General features: G+C 37.8%; 2 protein-coding genes across 3 annotated transcripts in view; one reads left to right on the forward strand and one right to left on the reverse strand.

Annotated features, from left to right (window-relative positions):
* LOC134532815 (serine/threonine-protein kinase mTOR) overlaps window positions 1-9693 on the reverse strand; it is a 65568-nt gene extending 55875 nt beyond the window's left edge. Inside the window, exons 1-10 of the mRNA XM_063369701.1 lie at window positions 9600-9693; window positions 8325-8466; window positions 7868-7997; window positions 7027-7262; window positions 6736-6932; window positions 5550-5748; window positions 4415-4686; window positions 2707-2875; window positions 1042-1252; window positions 34-222 (exon numbers count right to left, since the gene is read on the reverse strand). Coding sequence (XP_063225771.1) covers window positions 34-222; window positions 1042-1252; window positions 2707-2875; window positions 4415-4686; window positions 5550-5748; window positions 6736-6932; window positions 7027-7262; window positions 7868-7997; window positions 8325-8417 — 1696 coding nt within the window. The 5' untranslated portion in view covers window positions 8418-8466; window positions 9600-9693. The remainder of the gene's footprint in view (window positions 1-33; window positions 223-1041; window positions 1253-2706; window positions 2876-4414; window positions 4687-5549; window positions 5749-6735; window positions 6933-7026; window positions 7263-7867; window positions 7998-8324; window positions 8467-9599) is intronic.
* Window positions 9694-9812: 119 nt separating this feature from the next.
* On the forward strand, window positions 9813-14729 carry LOC134532819 (josephin-like protein). Of its 2 annotated transcripts, none has more exons than XM_063369729.1 (5): window positions 9813-9916; window positions 11599-11707; window positions 12795-13012; window positions 13418-13598; window positions 14192-14729. In XM_063369729.1, the coding sequence occupies exons 2-5, from the start codon at window positions 11693-11695 to the stop codon at window positions 14363-14365; spliced, it is 588 nt and encodes a 195-aa protein (XP_063225799.1). In that variant the 5' UTR covers window positions 9813-9916; window positions 11599-11692; the 3' UTR covers window positions 14366-14729. The 2 variants fall into 2 exon arrangements, with proteins under 2 accessions (XP_063225799.1, XP_063225798.1); XM_063369728.1 differs by having other exon boundaries at window positions 11599-11703.
* Window positions 14730-20864: the final 6135 nt, after the last annotated feature.

Below are 20864 nucleotides of genomic sequence, written 5' to 3' on the forward strand. Positions count from 1 at the left end.
ACATGTTAAAATGTGTGTGCGGCTGGGAGCTACCGTCGAAGTTGAAGCTCCCCAGAGTCCGGAGCGCAAGCACGATGCTGGGCACGTCCTGTGCGTCCTGGCTGCTCCCGCCCCCGCCCAGGGCCGCCGTGAGGGACAGGCCCGAGGGCGGCAGGTGGCGGGGCATGCCCGGGTGCCGCAGCGGCTTGTGCATCAGCACATGCGACAGCATCCGCAGCAAGCCTGCAAGCAGAGATGGCCTTGAAGTACCAATCCGTTGAACAGAAATGTGTTGAGGCTCTGCCTCACCTGGAAAGTCAAATGATTTCCTTTTTATGACATTATTTCGCTCTAAGGCCATGTCAGTCAAATTTCATTTCAATAGCTCTCTTGCATTTGTTACTTGGTGGCACATTTTGTCACAAGATATTTACAAAAAATTATTTTTGAAATGTTATTTGTGCAACTTTTTGCACCTATTATATTAAACTTAGTCTAACTATTTGTTGAGATTGTCACAGAAACAAAAACACAAAATTAACGTGGCGAGATGTTTAAATAATAGTTATAGGGCCTAAAGAGAAAGAGGAAAAAAAAAAAAAAAAAAAACATGCATGTGAGACAGAGCCGTAACAGAAGATAGTTATTGTGAAGTAGCGCAAGGAATGTTGCTACTTTTCTCTCAAAGCTACTATCTACATTGTAAAGTAGCAGGTATCCATAGTTTATTAAAAGTAATATTACAAACTTTACACCATCATGTGAGTGATAATGAGGCTATTAATTACCTAGATCGGCTAATACAGATACTGTAACTGGTAGTCATTCACTGTAAAGAACTGATTATTTTTGGTGAATAAATATGTGCCAAAACCAGTTAAATATTTGTAATAGGTGCCTCCTTGTACTTGTAAAATTTTTTCTCAAATCAGCAGAAATGATTTTAATGAAAAACTACAGAATTACAAAATTCTGAGCTTAAAATATCACCACACAGATGCTATAACATATACCTCCGTCTGCACAAACCAGGCACGTCCAGCCGACAGATCGGCGTCTCACCGTCGGATATCTCCTTCTTGAGCTGCGGTATGCTGACGGCCAGCTCGCGCAGAGCGGTGGTCAGCGCGGGGCTGAGTCCCGTGGCCAGCATGGGCTCCAGCAGCTCCTTCACGTCCGGGCGGATCAGCAGCTTGACCGCGTGGCCCAGGAGCGTGACGCACACGAACACGGCGGGCTCCAGCGACGTCCCGCGCTTCTTGCTCGGGGTCTCCTGCGACCACACACGCCCCGTATCTACCGTCCTTACTCATTTGAAACAGACTGGCTCATTTATAACAAACTTTCGCCTGTCATTCCACACTAATTATCACTACAGACAAGATTTTATTGTTTGATTTCAAGTCCAATTTCCATTTTTAAAACAGAGGATTTTGGTGTAATTGTTTTTATTTTTATGAACGCTCTTTTGTAATACTAATTCCGCCAAAATAGAGGTAAAATTTATATGTTGCATTTTTTCCATAAAATGATTTTAATAAAATTGGTATAAAAATAAAAATAAATTAGCAAGTATATATGGTTTAAAATTTATTCATAAGAAAAGCACAATAAACCAAATCAAATTAATTTTTCCGACCCATGCACTTTGGTACAATTTTATCTGGAAATGTATTTCTTGAATTTCCAAAATAAAATATTTCTTTTTTCATTATTTGAATTATGTTTTAGTTAAATGTTACATAATTCTATGAATTATTTATTGATTATTAATTATTAATGAATTCTAATTCATTTTGGTGCTATATGGTGTTTTGACATGCTTTTCTGTGTTATTTCGGTTTTATTGCAATTCACCAATCACATAAACAATTTCCGTGCCCCTAAAAATGAATATTCACATAGTAAATTGGATACACATTTGCTAAGGTTAGAGCTAATTAAATTTAAGTTTTTACATCCAGAAACCCAGCTGTAGCTATACTGAGTTCTAATTGAGGATAAAGATTATAAAGTTAAGCATATTCATATACATAACAGTACATTTGAATCCTACGTTTTGAATTCTATTCAATGACAACACATTTTCAGAGCTTGTCATACACGAGCAACAGTTAGAATCAACAGCATTTAATCTAGGATGTTATTTAGTTGCAGGATATTAAAACAGGTAAACCTGCTTGTAAATGACTTAAGGAAATTGTGTATTGGAGTATGTACGATGTTCATGAAAGTTCATTAAGTACGTTAATCATTTTAGATTGTCTCAAACAAGTTTCTGGTGCTACACCTATTGTGTCATATTCTTACAAATTACACACATTCAGTAGAGAAAACACACTGTGCACTTCACATCGTACAGCTCCAGATTAATTGGTAGACTCCCAATTAGTAGAGGAAAAATAGATTATTTGAAAAAAATTATTTAAAAAAAACCCTAAAATCCTAATTGAAAATTTCAACAAATTGACTTTTATATTACTATTAAAATCATAATACACTCACCATTTCAATATTTTGCTAACTGGAAAAAACTTGACCAGCTACGATTCCAAAACCATTCGAATCTGAACACTTTAACCTCATTAGAATTGATGTAATTGACTGATTCACGAATCAGACCCAACACCAGACTCAAAACTTGCTATTAACTGCATGAACATTATCGACCTCCAAAGAGAACAGCACAGTCGATGATCACACAAACACAGAACGTGACAAACGTACCTTCGATGGCAATGAAATACGAATGACTTCTATTATTTTAGGCAGGTACGGCTTGATGTCCTCCTCGACTGCAACTGCGATGAGGCCTATTGCCATGAACGCAGTGCTGCGGTCCTTTTCCCTGCCTCGGAGACTCCCCAGCAAGTACTGCATCGACGACACCAGGTGACTGTCAACACCAAACACTAAACATGACTAATAGAAACAATAGGTCATGAGCTACATAACAAAAACAAATCATTGTGGTGAAAATTTGTTTTTATGGTCTTAAGTGGCCTCCCTAGAAAATATTTTTAGCACGCTGGGTTACTGACCACGTGCTGCAGCTAGTGGATGGGCGGAGCGAAATATCTGAGCTCCTTGTGGGGAAGGGGAATAACCAAGGGAGGGTTGGAGAGGAAGGCTCTTTGCTGGAGTCCAGTTGCTGCTTTATCTGCGAACAAGGTCACGGCAAGGTGGGGGACTGCCTACCGCTACATACACCAACAGGATCAAATTCTTGTATCGCTTTGCTTGCTTTTCGACAGTGTTTATTAATTTGAAAAATAAGATTAGTGTTGTGCTCCAGACTATATCCATGAATAGCAAACAAGTGTTAAAAAGTTGTTTTTTTTCACATACAACATAATTTAAGAGATTTACATTCATTTCAAAAAATGTCACCAAAAATCAACAAATAGCTCGTGGTTTCAAAACATCGAAAACTACTTAAAAGAGTATGGTCGCACATTTTATGCAGATTTTTAGTTTAAAAAAGTGTAGTGCAACTCTTATGCGAATTAATAACTTTGGGTAAAAAAAAAATAATTGCTCTGTATCTTGAGTATGTGTGTAAATAACTCTCATGTGTTGGTTTTTAATACATATGTTAAGAGTAAGTATAAATTGTTTAGTTAAAATATCTCAGCAGTGCGTGAAAAGCACTACGAATGGCTCCGTTGCTCGTCTGTCCAGCCGACACGCCAGTCACCCAACTGGCACCAGCAAGCTGACGTGACTTGCCGGGCTGGCATTCGGGTTGGAGGAGGGGAAATCTAAAAATAAACCAGCCAGTTTGGGTGTGTACATTCTGTGAATGCGTGTGGCTTGTAGTGGTGTTAGGGTTCTCCCTACACCAATAAGCTGGGACATGGAACAAAAACTTGAAAAAAGGTGGGTTTTTATGACCCAAATTATAGGTACGACCCATACGAAGGGGCGACGGGTAAATACAGTATACTCTTGTCCATGGGCGTCACAAGGATATATTTTTTGGGGGGGATTGCAATTGATTTAATTGTTGAGGAATATCCATCCCCTGGGAAAAAAAAGTGGGGGGTCCGGGAGTCCTCCCCCGGGAAAATTTGGGGTTTGAAGGTGCAGAAAGGTATTTTTTAGGCATTTTTCTTTCCTAAATATTCTAATTATAGTTGGTTGCAATAAATAATTTATTTTTTATAAAAAATATTTTCAGAGAACAAATTTGTAAAAACACAGTTAACATATCTGCTGGTGCTATATCCACACAAAATCATTAATTTAAATAACAGGAGAAACTACGAAACTACAAAACTAAATATATTATTGGAGGGGATGAAATTGAAGACTTTTATTAATGGGGGGGACGTGTCCCCCTTGTCCCCCCCGGTTGCGACGCCCATGCTCTTGAGTTGTCCCCCCCCCCCCCCCCCCCCCCCGAGATAGACCCAGGACCAGCATGTACACTCACTTCTTGACGAACTTGTCGTGGTTGAAGGCGGCGAGGCGCGGCAGGATGGTCAGCAGGGTGTGCTGGATGTGGGCGTTGCGGACCACGCGCTGGCTCAGCACGTCGCGGCACACGTCGTCGAAGTGCTCCGCCATCATCTGGCGGCACGCCGCGCTCTCGTACAGCGCGTGGGGGTGGTTCCCCGAGGGCGACGATGCCACCGCGAAGCTCCCCTTGCCGCTCTGCGTCTTGGCCAGCAGCGGCGACTTCAGGCTGGGCATCAGGCTCGTGTCCTGGCGGGCAAACCGCACCCGTTCACGTCTCCTTCCCCAAACTAATCAACCAGTTACAAGTTCAAAGGCTCATTTTTATTTGATATACCAAAATAAAAGATAACACTACTACTGGCAGGAACACACTAAAATTTTATATTAGAAAATTGAAATTTATTCAGGGATATTTTCCACGTTATTTAAGTGTGCAGTCTCTAAAAATTTATCCTCAATGTATGAATGAAAAACTGAAGTGAGGCATCACTGCTGCTTGAAATAAAATATTCTCAACTTCCGGTAACATTACTTTTTGGAGACTTCAATGTGTCCTCGTGGCAAGTCCTTCAGTTTTGATACTTTTTCATACTTCAAACCTGTAGACCACCTGTCTAATTGAGCACAGATGATTTACCAAAGCAATACCTCCTACAATTAAGGCACATTAGTTTATGTTTAAGTGCTGTGCACTCTCACCTCACTTTTTGGTTTCTTAATTACATGAAAATTAAATAATCCTAACTGTAATTTTTAGCAAATGTTACAACATGCATTATATTACATTATGGTGAGATAAATTACATAATAAATTGAAACTGTAATGCAAACATTACAATTTTTTTTAAATTTGATCCAGGGTTCAATGAAACAAAACATTCCTAGTCTCATATTCTCAAGCAATCAGAAAAGTAGTGGGTTTTCTTGCAGAATTCTCGGATTCCCTGATATTAACCCCACCCATGTTCCACCAGCCCTTACGTGAAGGACAAGTCAGTCGCCGGCAGAGCAGCGGACTGCACCCGGCATTAGCATTCGCTCAACTTGTTCATCTGTAACGATAGCAGAGGGAGCTGCTCCTCACAGCAACAACAGTAACTCATCCTCACAGACAACTGCTGCCCCTGCTGGTACTGCAGCTTCTCCATGAGGTGCTCGTAGTTGCGCTCCCACTCGGCATTGCTGCACCTCAGCAGCTCGTTGAGAACCAGCAGCGAGCCGTGCACTCTGTCTTCACGATTCACTCCTTTCTCCCGAACGTAGAATTCGTCGAACCCATTCAATGCCTCATCGTAGCACTGCTTGTACCTGAACACACGGTAATGAGTACCTATCAAAAACCTTACTTTCTCACTTTTTCAATAACACATTTCCCTTCCAACTCAAAAGAGACAATGCTCGAGATGGACCCACCAAGCCCAGCAGCCTGGAGAATCTTAATGTATGAAATGAGATGAGATGAGGAGGAAACAACAAAACAAACAAATTAATGGAGAAAATGGGTGCACTGGGTTGAATGGTCTGCTCACATCAATGTAACCAGTAAGACTACACTGCAATAACACTAATTTAAATGCTTTTAAGTGCTCCGCCTCCCTGGGCGCACATACAGTGTGCATAACTTCAGAAGAAGCCACATATTTTGTAAACTAAAGATATCCAAGTGGTATCTGTTAATGAAAAACATTTAAGAATGTGCTGAGGGCAGACGGGTAGTTCTACTCCCGTATTTTGTTTTTAAAATACATTTTTAGAAGAGTGAAAGGGCTAAAACGTGATTTCAGGATATTTTAAATATAAAAAAAAAAACCAGTAAAGATTCTTGAAAGCACCCAAGGGCCTTGTATTACAGCTATCTTCTTTCTCTGCCATATAATGTTATGGTTATTATTCAAAAATTATAATTGTCTCATGAACGACAAGAAGACTATGCGCCAGATAAGATGAGATACCGCACTAGAAACACCAGTGAGTGTTGCACCCGCCTCATAAACACGGACACACCCCTGAAAAACTGGGCATCTTAAGGTAATTCTTTAAAATTTACTCTAATATATAAGTGTGTGTATCCAGTCTGACAAGAAACAAATGTTTACAAATGTATTATAAAACAATGTTACACTTTCACGTCAACAATACAAGTCCCTAAGCAGAAGAATTAACACATGGGGAGGAGGAAGGATAATTTAACAAGGGCTTTTAAAAAAAACTAATTTAAACACTAATCAACTATAAGCACATTCAGTTAAACCATGTTTAAATTATGATCCAAACCATGCAAAATGCTGCACTGACCACTGCGGCTTCTGTGTTTGTTTTGCCGTCTCGCGCTGAGCTGTCACTACGAGGGCTGCCCTCAAAGCTTCTACGGCTGCCTCCCTGATCATGGGTTTGGGGTCCCGCACAGCACTGAAGATGGTGTCGAAGAACTGCTGCACTTGTTGAAAGAAGTACGTAGGCACCGACACTGCCAGCTCCCGCAACACTAGCACCTTCACATAGAACACGCGGAGTAAAAGAGGCAAGTAGTGATCAAAAACAAGAAAAAAACTGACGGTTCCATGCATACATCATTACACGTCTTACCGCTGCGTGTCGTTTTCCTTCATTGCGATCCCCAGCCAGCCACTCGAACGCACGCTTCACCTCGAACTCTACGTACTCCGAGGCATACGTTCCCGAGACAAGTGCCAACTTCCCCACTGTTTTAGCCGCCAGCTCCATCACACCGACGTCGTTCGAAGGAAGAAGGTTGCGAAGGTAATTTGCAAAACGGCTAGCTCGAGTGTTGATGTTGCCAAAGTCAGCTCCAATTAGGCAAACTAAAAAATCACACGCAAAGCACTTACAAGTTTCAGCTAATTTATTTAATGTAGAGAAAGATTGTGGAATTTCAAAAGTTTTATCACACACATATTACTAAGATTAAATTGAAATACATATGCCCAAATGTTGCTCATACATTTAACAACAATATAAAAATATTTTATGTTCAAATATCTACTATCTACTACCGAATAAAATTTTTAACCATTTTTTTTATTTCATAATATAAATTACAATAATTTGATGTGCACTATAAAATTTATAACTAAGTGAAGTGTGTTTTATATACAGTTTTTGGTTGTTTTTTAAACACCAATTATCCCCAGCTTTATAAAATGAATCAAAATAGTTTTTAGTAATACCTCTAAAACAAAAAATAAAACAAAAATTATTTTGTGGCTAAAAGATTTTTTAAATTTTAAAATCATGTTAGTTTGATACGTTAAGTAGTGAACTACTCTTAAAAATGTTTATAATCAAAACATTTCAATAGTATGAGCATTATTTAAAAAAAAACTAAAAAATCCACCAATTCACTCTGCTGTCTTGTTTTACCTTAAAAAATTAATAATAAATTATTTTAAATAATTTTTTTACATACCTATAGCTAAAATACCACCCTTCTTTTCATTAACATCAGACCCTGAAACCATTTCAAAAATGTGATGGTTGAACTCGTCCATGAATGATGTCAACTCTTCAATTGATACTTCACGCAGTTCAGTTTTCACCTGCAGCAAAATAAATAAATAAATAAATTAATTAAAAAAATTAATAATGAAGAAACCTCCAAGAGCAAGCACTCGCAGCTAGACTGTATACAGAAAACTGGATTTATTGGTTGTGTATCATTATTAATATTATACTAAGACAAGATGGAAGTAAACCTATGTCATTGTACACTACATGATTACAAATACAAAACTGCATTGAATTAAATTTTCTGGAGGTGTCAGATTATACACTACCCCTTGTTCACTAGCCCTGTGCCACCTAACCTTTGATAGCAGACTAAACTACAACTGTGGTAATAAAACATTTTGATGGTTGAAACTTACATAGTGGTAGAGATCTCTGGCTGCCTTGGAGCGAACTTCTGCATGCCGGGACTTCAGCCCAAGCAGGAACTGCTGCATCACTGCGTTAGACATGGCGGCTGTGGAAGTGATGACACTTCTCACAAATACAACAGCCCTGAAACTGAAGGCATTCAATTTCTTCTTGACTCTAGCATCAAAGTACCAATACTAACACTCTCAAAACAAAATAAAATCACACACATACCTACTAAAGAAATGTATTTTAATTATATGCTAGAAGTATAAGGGAGAACTCTTAGGAAAGTTTTTAAGGAGAGAAGGAGAGCGAAAAGAAGGAAAAACTCGGTAGTGATAACTGTAACAAAATGGAATGGTTTGGATGAGAAGCGGTACCCCTGATGTCACGTCCCCCTCTTCTGACCATTCCATTCCCACCTTCAACCATTGTTTCTTATCCCTCAGGAAGTCCTCTGTCCTCTATCAGACTATCAACCTTCTCCATAACCTTCTTGTGTGGCATCATATCAAACAACTTCTCAAAATCAATAAAGATTGAATCTACCTGTTTGCCCTCATCCACTGCCTCCACCAAGTTCTCCAGCAGTCCAGCCATCTGCATCTCATAGGAGAAACCCTTCCTAAAGCAGTGTTGCCTCTCGTTCATCCATTCCAGCTCTCCGATTTTGCCTACTATATACTTTAATCAGTTTTTCCATCACCTTCCCTGCACTCGGCGTTAGGCTGACAGGCTTATTAATTTCTGGTTTTGCTTTATCTCCACCTGCTTTGAAAATTGAAAATAGGCACCACCACTGCCTCCTTCCATTGCCTTGGCAGCTGTTCCTCCTCCAATGACTGTGTGTATACAGACCTCCTTCCCTCCCAATTTGAGGTGGCTGTTTCCTAACTCATCGGGACAAGCCGCCTTCCTCCCCTTTAGCCTATCCACCTCCCTTATCACCTTCTCTATCTTTATTTTCAGGTCTCTCTCTCCCCTTGGCTTCTCGCCCTGTGCTCCATACCATACCTCTCCCTCCAAAAATACAGACAGATATTGCTCCTGTAGTAATTTCGTCTTTTCCAATTCCCCCACACACTCCCATCCGTCCCCCCCTCATTAGTGGTAGCCCCTCCTGACCCCATCTCTCTACTGACATAGCGATACAGATCCGCCAAATCCTCCCTACCCACTTCCCTAATCAAACTTTTTTAGGAAGGTATCAAAAAAATCAACAGAGGGTAAGTTAGATCCGAATCACAGGAAAAAAAATTATGATGAAGTTATTAACTTACTTAAAGCATTATACTTGACGAACTGTTTAATGGATCAAAACAAACACAAAAAAAAATTGTTAGCATTTAATACCAGTATCACCACTTGCCAACCCTACTCGAGCGAATTCGGTAGATTGAACCAAAGATAATTCCTGCTGATAGACTTTTGTACTTCTGACGGTTAATACTCAATGGATCTTTTCCCAATCTCTGGTGAAGCTGACTTGGTTGTCACTCCATTTTTTTTAAACTTCTATGGCGAAATTCAATCAGCTGTTTTCTATTAAACAACAATCTAAGCTAAACAATTTTATATTTCAAGAGGAGAGTTGCAAGTAAGGCGAAGTGTATTATTTGCTGTCGGAAATTAGTTAATTTTTTGTGTGCAGTGCCCTAATTGCTTTAGCGGTTTCACTAGTTTTAGTTGTAATGAAAGTTATCTGCATGAATAATGTTTTGTGTAAACTTTACTACCTAGTTAATTCTAAAAGATTGCCACTTTTCTGAAGAAAAAATAAAATCCCAAAATGCTTTTTTTTTCTTTCTATTCCTTACATGATTTTTAATCATTTCCTAAGAGGACAACAACTTTGAAGTAGTTAACCTGTAGTTTACTATTTTAACAAATAGCTAGGTAAGGCACATAATTATGTTACATAACATATACTGTGATATTGTGACAATGGTCGGTTGGAATGGATTTATTGAGTTTTTTGATGTTATTTCTAATCCTCTGGGGCGCTGCATGCCAACTTTCAGAAACTTTTCACGTCCAAGCCGTTAAAGAAAGTGACGTAAATTTGTGTTGTGATTTACTATACATACACACACATACATATATATGTTTATATTGTTTTGATGGCCGCACTTATCTCTGGGGAAACCCCGCTGCAACCCAGGTAATGCCGGTTCCTTTCTCTTCTCCTCGCCTAGCACCCTTACTGTCTCACCAGGTACATTCTGTGTATCCTGAGAGCACAGTCACAAGAAGTGGTGAAACTAGGATGCCATTGTTCTCGTACCTTTGAATGCTAAGTCTGGGATTCTGAGGATGTGACTTCGTAAGGCTAGAAGACATTTGCAGCCCGGAACTCTGCAGTTATACAGGATGATGCCGGCCTCTGGCAGGATGAGTGACAGTGGTAGTAGCGACACTGGCAAGCGAGTGCGAGACTGGGAAGAGATGTTAAGTGAAGTGAAGTGGCATGGTGTGTGTGTGACGAATGAGTATGTAGTACAAAGATTTCCAGTAAGAGAACAGGAGATAGAGCCACTGTTGAGCCAAGCTTCATTGGGAAGAGTAAATGGTTGACTTGTGAAAGTGTAATTAATGTGTGGACCTACAATTATTGGTTGTAATTTAAATAATAGTGTAAATATTAGGTAATAAATAAAACTGCAATTAATTGATTGGGCTAACCTTTCCAGACCTGTTTTTCCCACTCATAACAGTAAATACATTTTGTATTGCATAGGACACTGGAATATTAGTTAACTTACTCTATTTTATGATATTTAATATCATTGTATTCCAAAGTACACTAGGTTGGTAGGGATCTTGTATTGTTTTTACCATCCATACTAACACATTTGTTTCCTAATTTAATGAATTTTTTTTGTATCACTGTTGTCCAAACCCACATTACTATTGCTTATGTCCAGTAAGAATGTAAATGTATCAAAAGTGCAAGTGCAAACTATATCACCACTGAATTATAGTACATGTTATATGTTTATGCATTGCAATGTACATTTGTTTTGATAGCTGTCTAATGTTTCCAGTACGCACAGAAATACTATCTCATAATTTTTCTACCAAAATTTTTTTTGTAACTAATTTGCAACTTACACTCCCTTACGTGTTAACACGTCACATATGTGTTGGCCTTACCCCTTGTTATGTATGTGTTTATCATTAAACCGGAAAATGCTTAACAACCTTTATTTAATATCCTGTACCCAGAATTTAACATTAAGACTGAAAAATGTTGAACAGTTGATTATTATATTATTTCAGATGCAGTCTCTTTGTTTGGATGGAGCTTCGCCATGGTATATGTGTTGGATCAGAAGCGACAACAGAATTAGTGTGGATATGAACACAATATATCATGAAAGACAGGTTTGTAAGTTGAACATATGCTAGTATTTATCAATAACATTCTCTCTTGATTTTGAGTATAGAAGGATGAGTTGAAAATTATTTCATTAGGCTACCTTTTAGCTCAAAAATTGTAGTTAAAGTATTCGTTTTGATATTTTCTGAAAATGTTGTGATGTTCGCCAGTTGTAAACATTGTGAAATAAATACCACATGATAATGCTTAATTAAAAATAATTCTGTTTATATAAAAAAAGATGGTGAGTTTGTGTGGTAATCTAACTCATGTCACAACTTAACTAGTCCAAAAAATATATAATGAAGTTGTCTTTGGATTTTGATATTGGTTTTACGATTTATTAAAATATGCTATAAGTTCATCTTTTTAAAAAAGGTTTTTATAGTTAGGGTTAAGACCTAATTATGACTCTATCTTCATTCTAGTTGAAATTAAATTTGTATTAATGAATCATTATTTTATAATTATTAGTATTACTATGCTATTTTATAATTCTTTCAATAAATAAATATCTTTACAGTGTTCTTATACTAGGTACTTGAAAGTCCTTGATTTTCCAGGGTGCATTTCAAGGCCTTGTAATTTCTTATATTATTTATTAATATTATCAGTTTGGTCCTTAAAATTGTAATTCAACTCTTTAATACAGTCAAATCTGTTAAGTGTGCTGGATAAGCGACTTTGCTGGAATATCTAACAAAAATAAAGTTTTAACAGGAATTAATGTGCAGTATAATGGTATCCAAACAAGATCTAATAAGCTGCTCAAGTAGAAAGAAATAATACATACAAGCATTGGTCTTCTACAAAACATCATTGCGGAAATGTACCCATGAAATGTAACCAACTATAATGTAAGAAATACTGTACTGAAATTAAAACTGATATTAACGATGAACTCTGAGCGAACTAGGCACCGGCAGCTCATTAATAGAACCTGATGGCTTAGCTCAATAGTTAAAATCTACCCGGAAAGATCCTAACTCAAACAGCTAAGTTGTTGCCGAAATGTAAAATGTCTGATTAAAGACCTTCCACTGTAGTTGCTGTTTCCCGTGTGCGTCGATCACACACACGTGCACTTGTGTCGCAGGTGAAGGAACTGTGTGCACTGCACGCGCTCAACAACCTCTTCCAGGAGCGCAATGCCTTCAGCAAGGCAGACCTGGACTCCATCTGCTACTCTCTGTCGCCCGACGTGTGGATCAACCCCCACAAGTCCTTCCTCGGCCTCGGCAACTACGACGTCAACGTCATCATGGCCGCGCTGCAGCAGAAGGGCTACGAGGCCGTCTGGTTCGACAAGCGCAAGTTGGTCCTCACTTTACGCTCTTGAGTCTGGCGTCTGTGATCAGGATGTCAGGCCTGATTTTACAATTCTTAGGTCATCTGTTCTCAATTCCAGTTTAACCTTTGGACCTCTTTGTAATCATAACCAAGTTGCTTTGGCGTTATGATTTATGTGCTCTTATTTTATTATTATTATTATTGAATCATGGTTTTACCTCTTTTGGACGAGGTCGTTAGAGATGGGTGTATGCATTACAATCGCGAGTAAGGGGAGTAGCAACATGTCTGAAAATAAAAGGTTACTAATGAGGATCACTAATATTGTGCACTTCATATAGATATAGGCAACAAACTATTTGATGATACCTAGTATAGCCTGTGAATTAAGATCAGATCAGGTATGTATTTTAATTTCTTTTCTCTTAGGGATCCAAAATGTCTGAAGCTGAGCAACATCTTCGGCTTCATTCTGAACGTGCCTAGCGACTACAAACTGGGTTTTGTGATGCTGCCTCTGCGGAGACGTCACTGGATAGCCATCCGGGAGATTGACGGTGTCTACCACAACTTGGACTCCAAGCTGGAGTCGCCACAGCTCCTCGGGAAGGCAAGTCATGAACTTCATTACAGCATGTTTGAAAACATTTTGAAAAGAAAGAACTCACTTCAGTTTTAGTAAATATCTAGTGACCAAATTTGGGGCAGGACATTAAATGCAAAAGTGTTACTGTAGTTAACAGGATGTCCACATTCTGAAAAGACAGGGAAATACAGGGAAATACATTAAATCCTGTAAAAGACTAAAGTAGAGCGAGAGCTAGGCCAGCAATGGGAATGGTGGAGCCTGGATTTTTTCATTTCTTTCAGAAAATTGCAAAATAGGTAAGTTAGAAATTGGGAAACTGGAAATTTTGGTCAGAGGAAAATATTACAGATTTTTATGGACACCCTGGTTAATTTACAGGATTATCCAACATGGCGTGTGAAACAGAGCGTTGTGTGTCTTAAAGACCTCTATGATCGGAATTGGTGGCTACTAAAATTGATTTAAATTTGTTTCATGTTTATTAGAATAATATTTAGAGTAATGGTGACATTTTGACATGCCTTGACTGATGCATGCCTGCTGGTGACAATGCTTGGGTGTGAGATGGCTGGATGCAGGTGAAGAGGTGTGTAGCACGGCGGGGGTGGTTGCAGGACGACGACATGCTGGCGTACTTGTCGGAGCAGCTCCAGAGCAAGGAGAAGGAGCTGTTCGTGGTCATCTCAGAGGATGTGGAGCGCAACCAGGACTGGCAGCTGGGCCCCGGCGGGGGCGAGTGCTCCTCCAAGGACAGTGCCGCGGGTCCCAGGACGCCGCCCGAGCGGTAGTGGCGTGCCTGCCGTCAGGGGGAGGGCTCGCTTCTGGGTTGTGTGTGCTTCTGTTTCCTCTGCTTGGAACTGTCTCGTCATCCGGTTCTCGCCGCGCTTGCAGTACGGGAACGTCACGCTGTTACCGGCCCTTCTGAGCAGTGTCACGACCGAGTGTGTCTCGCGGCAATCCACGTTCGGAGCCAGGGAACGCTATTCGTCATGTTGTAGGTAACGAAGATCTGCAGGGACTAACCAAACATTGTATCATTGTGTCGTTATGGAACATTTTCCACGCAATAGATATGCTTACCAACTTCAATTGTGGTTTAGTTTGTGTGTGTCTTATAATCATTAAGTACAATAATGAAGTCTTTACTACTTCTGCAGTATTCATTTAGTTTTTCTATACTTTTGTATATAAAAAAGGGGGGGGGGGGGTAAATAGTGATTCTTAAAGAGCATCAATAGTGATTTATTTTTAAGTGTGATAAATATTTCAGTTGTTTCAACTTTTTTAATGCAATTTGAAATTTTTCAATACAATTTTAAAAAGGAATAATATATTTGAATGATTCATACCTGTATAATTACATGCCAAAAATTTGTTATAAAACAAGTTTTTCCCTCTTAACCCAAAATATAGTTATAAAGCAAGTAGTTTACGGAAAGTTGGATAGTTTGTTGCCAAGATGGTCTTGTGTTTAGGTTTAGCCTATACAGTAAAGCTTTTTTTTCTTCTTTTTTTTTTCTTTTATCTCAAAATAATTGCAGTGAAAGGGCTTTAATGGGCTTGTTCTGGATCATCACCATGTCAGACTATTTAATTTGCCCGATTATCAAACATCATCATATAGTTTCAACGGGGGGGGAAAAAAACTAGTAAAGTGGTATTTAAAACAAATTGTAATAAGCAGCTCTGTAGGAAGAAAAAATACAGATACATACTACTATTTTAAAAAGTATCTGGTAACATGTAGCATTCATCAGAAATCTTCTTGAAAAAATCACTACAGAAATATAACCCCCTAGAAACCAGGAAACATTACACTGAAATGAATTCAAACAGTAACGAAAGCTCTGAGCGAACAAAAAACTCGGGTAGTGGAGTAATGTGGCCTGGCCACCAAGGTCAACGACCAGAACCAGCCCAAAAAAATCTGATCACGAGCGGCTAGACTGGTGTCTGTTCACAGAATATGCCAAACCATAGAATTCTGAATTTAAGACCTTTCGCTGTACCTGGAAAATATTTGCTGTGGGTTTTTTTTATAAAGGAATGTGACATATATATAATTTTTTTTTTTTAGTTTATCCTAAAATCACAAACAAATGTGTTGCAACTATAGTTAGCTATTTTTGATGGATTACTTTTCTGCCTGCACGCAGTTGCGTTTCATGTTTTTTTTTTTTGTTTGTTTTAATGGTAATATTGAGGTGTAATCTGGCAGATGTCTGTTGGCCCGTCGTAATTGAATTTATACAAAATTATGTTGTTATCGATTGCATTTGTTCCGTCATGCTAACATTCCAAGAGATGAACTTCTCATTTACAAAATATGCAAAAATGTTTTATGTATCACAAATGTGCTTTCTTTGTTCAGTTTAGCTTTGCAAAATTTCTGTGTAATTGGTTTATTTTTTGTGCAAAAAATGTTAAATTGGACAAATTTTTATTAGCATTTCGATGGAAATATTAATTCTTGATGCTTTTCATATATTTCACACTGTCATATACTGCATTTACCCGCAGAAGTGTCGTCGTCCCTGCATGTGGGTTGTACCTATAATTTGGGTCATAAAAACCCAACATTTTTGCCGTAAAGGTCGCCCTCGTACATGGGTCGCACCATATATCTGTCTACAGTGGAATTCCATAGATGCAAGTGAAGTCTTTGTTTGGTGTTTGAGCTTATTGGTGCTTAAGTGGCACTGGTGTCCTTCTGTCCTCTTTTTGTCTTATTTCTGAGATACTGTCTTATTTATTGTGGAAGTGGGGCGGCTTTTTGCGCCCACTTCCTTTCCCCCACCCTCACCTCCACCCCCCAACTACTTCACGACCTGTCCTACTTACAAAAAGACAAAGGAGAATTCTGTTCCTCCCGTGCTATTGTATTTTTTTTAACCAATCTTCTTCCAGAATAGAAAAATGAGGCAGCAAGCTACCCCTTCTTGTCAGTTCTTTTTACAAAAACTAGCACGCACTTTACGGTCAGCAAGAAAATCGAAAATCATGCGGGAGCTGGAGGAACGTAAAAAGCAGTGCTTTGAATTGCGGCTTTCACGGCGCGGGCAATGGCTGCAGTTTTGCCATTGAATGTTGCCTTTGAAAGGTGGCAAGTCTCGCGCAAAAAAAAACAAAACAATAATGTTGGGTCACAGTTGCTTCTTAAAAACCTGTCAAAATAGACACATGAATGTGTACAGTGCCAGTTCAGCTCACATTCGCGAGGCGGGAACACCGCTACATGGACACACACACAAACCCTGGCTGGTTTATTTTAAGACTTCCCATCCAGCCAAATGCCAGCCCAGCAAGTCACCACACTTGCCGGCGCTGGCTGGGTGACTGGCGTGGTGGCCGGACAGACGAGCACAGTGGCACCAGTCTTAGTGTTTTTCACGCATTGCTTAGATATTTTAACTTGTTGTAAATTACGGATGCTGAACGATTTTATTGTCGTTCACATTACAAGACACTATACACAGTTCGGCCATACTTCTACACGAAAAGCTGGAAGTTATTAGAGGCCAAAAGCAAAAACAAAACAAAACAATCCCATAGAACAACATAAGAAACACACTACAAACACAAGTCTGTTGATTACATAGCTACCTATACAACATAACTAAACAATTTTTAATTGCTCATGCTGTTGTATATATTAAAAACCAACACATGAGAGTTATTAACACATATAAACAACACCACACTGCATTTATAAAAAAAATTACCTTCTTTTTATTCCCAAAGTGAAAACCTCACATAATGATAGCACAACATTTTTTTAATCTAAAAAAATTAGCATAAAATATGCTGTCCATACGCAAGTAAATACGATAATTTAAATAAGTAAAGGGTTTGAGTGTAGTAAAATATTGGTTTAACACCAAGGAAGTACATGAATAAAGGAATACCAGAATTAATTTATTTCTATAATGTTGATTATAATTTACAAAATAAGTTTATTAAAATGTAAAGAAAATAGTTCCAGTCTTATATTTTGTAACCAAATTTTACTGTACCAAATGGCAGTATTATCAGTGTTGCATTTTGTTCACATATTTTCTATATGGCTAAGTAAACTTATTACAACATGTAAAAAATTATATCACTAAGTAATTGCTAGCTTATGAGTTAAACTGTCATTTTTTTTGTCTGAATTTTTGTGATTTATAACAGACTTTTTTTTATCCAATATGTCTGTGTTTTTTGTGTTCTCAACTAATAATTGTTTAGAAAAGAAATTAATTCTTGTTATAATGCTTTCTTTTTATAATTCTTGACTCCTTATGTTATAACAAACAAATGAAGAAAAGAACTTGGTTATCCAAAAGTATTATATGCTTTACCCTGTCAAAGTTACCTATTTAATTTATGTATTCATGGTTATGAAAAACTGTAAAATCAATTTTAATTTTTTTAATTTCACTACATGCAATCTTTGACAGGGGTGGCCAACCGTTTTTGTAATATTAACAACAATCGCCCCTTTTTCTCTCAGACCTACGCCATTTTGGTTTATGATAGCTTTCATCCATAGATATCATTTGATATTATGTATTAGTTTATGGATTTCTATTAATTCATTAGTTTATTAGTGATGTCCTTACTGTTGTGAGCCACTGCCCAAGCCTTGGCCGGCCGAAAATAGTCCATAGTCAATAGGTTGGCTACCACTGATCCATTGTGTCAGTTGTTTCTTTCTTCAGCGACAGATGATAGTTGTGCTTTCAAAAAATGCTTTCTCCAACTTTGGTCCATTCTTTAGCTTTATAAGTGTTTTATTGAGGATGACTATGAGTTCAAAAACCATGTTGGACTGTGTTAACAAAGTGTTCGTTAAAATAATGTTGTAGATGTCAGCACCATAGGAAAAAAGTATTTCGATTTTAGCTATTCCATTAATGTTTTTGACTGTTTATGAGAATTTATTGTCTGAAAGCACAAAACTCTTTTAATCTCTCAAGCTGTATTTATTGCAGATCCAGTTCATTTTAGAGGTACAACTATTACCTCTTGCTGAATGTGTCAATTATACTTCTGTGTTCTGTAGAATGACATAATGACAAAATTTCCTAAAGATGTACCGTAAGGTTTGAGCCGCCTCATTAAAATAGCCTGTTTTTGAAAATGTGTCCCTACCCTGTCATTAACTTTAAATTTTTCTGGAGTAGTGTAATAATAATTTGCACTACATAAATATTGTAATTAATTTTTTTTAAATTTATTTGTGTATTCATTAAGTTTGGAAGTATGTTAAAGTATAAATTACAATTTATAAAACTAACTTTTTTCATTGATTAGTACCACACTAATTAATCTTAGTTTAATAGTTGTAGAGGATAAAGGTAAACTCCTTTCATATTGATAGGCTGCTTTGCATTTCCAGTAAACATTGTGCAGTCCAGAGGTATTTGTCATGTGTGTAATCTGGTACTAAAAAAAACTTTATTAAGCCACATTTTTGTGAAACGCAAACTTTATTTGTACTTACTTATGCAGTGTGTTTTGTTTGTAAGACTTGTAAACATTTAACTTTATGCCACAGACACATGCACATATTGCATTTTGCATACATATATGTGTTTTATTTGGATTTGTAATGAAGGGCTCTTTTGTGGTAACTTTTTACTGGACTGTGAAGTTTAAACACTGATTTAAAATACAAGAAGCAGTACTTAATTATCATTTTAATGGTCTCGATTGATGAGATTATGAATATTTTAGGCAATCTGTATTGGCTACAGTACCATAGGTGTGTGCAGTACTTCAGGAGTGGGGTGCCAGATTGAACAGTCCCCCACCATCCTGCCCATGCAGGAGCATATCGTCGGTCTAATTAGCAAACCTCGTAACTCCCTGAAGACAAATTTTACAAGAGAAGCAAAAAACGGAATAACTTTTTTGTTTGTACTAAATATGTGTTTAATTCATCACATAAAAGTTAAAACACCCCCTGACGTTTGTCAATAAACTCTGTGTCAGTTTTTAATTACTAAACCTTTTTTTTAATGGAGTTACGAGGTTTTACAATCATAAATTCAAACTAAATATGGAGATACGAGGTTTGATAAGATATAAATCTTCTTATTGGCATAAACTTAATATTGATATTAGAACAATTTTGAGATGAATAGTTATAGCACCAAATTTACTCGTGTATTATAAAAAAGTATCTCTAACAATACAAGGGTTATTTCCGATATTGAAAAGTAAGGACAGTATACAATACACAACAGCAATATTGTATAGTACATAAAATCAACATTGACTATGAATTCGTTTGAAAGAACATCAAGATAAAACAAGCTATTAAATACTGATAAATGAGGCAATAAATATTACTCCAACAAATTGGGAAAAGAAAAAAAATTACCCCTCAGAAAATCAATGCTTCAGTTTTGAAAAGGAAGACTATCATAAAATAAGTGATAGTCTGATTCTATTGTTGTTTTCAGGGACTGCAAATGGTCGTAGTTAGTTTTATTTATCTTCAGCCTCTCAGTGTACAGTGCTGGCAAACTAGGTATCAAATGGCTTAGCAGTAATGTTCTTTTTGCGAATATGCAAGTTCTTCCACTCTTCTGTGAAACCCAACTTGTAGGAAATAACCCCATCTGGAGTGTACTTCAAGGCTCTGATGTCGGTAACACATGGATCCCCAGCTATTCTGCTTGGTCTGATAGAGCTATACACTTGAGCATGATCAAATCTTAAAAAAAAACTGTGAGTCAAATAATGAACTTCATATGGACGTGGATTTCTGTGTGCTTCCCTGCAAGTTGCAATGTAGTCAGCTGGAACATTAATCTTCTTGTTTTTCAGCTTATTTTCTATCTTCGAGTGCATGGAGTCTGCCTCCATTTGTGTGTGTCCGACCTCCAGAAACTTTTGCTCTATCGTTACACACTTTGTCACCGATATCTGTAAGAGTGCATTGGCGAGTCATATTTCTGATCTGATAGCAGCAACCATCACTATACAGTATCAATTTGTCGGCATCGTTCCTCAAAGGTAGTTGCGACAAGATGAAGTTGCAAATTATTGTAGCAAACTCATTTGAACCAAGGCCCCTCTCAGTCTCGTTCCACAGATAACAGAAGCCATCTTTGGCTTTCAAATTGAAAACAGTAAAAAAACAAGGTTGCGATTATTTCTTGTTATGACCATTAAAGTGTACAAAATGTTTCCAGAATAGTTTCGCTACCATAAAATTTCATTTGGCACACAAATACTTTTGGTACGTCCCCCAATATTTACGAAATTAAATATATACGAGTTAGTAGCCTCAGATGC

This window comes from Bacillus rossius, chromosome 6 (genome assembly GCF_032445375.1).
Source record: "Bacillus rossius redtenbacheri isolate Brsri chromosome 6, Brsri_v3, whole genome shotgun sequence".
Taxonomy (NCBI): Eukaryota; Metazoa; Arthropoda; class Insecta; order Phasmatodea; family Bacillidae; genus Bacillus; species Bacillus rossius.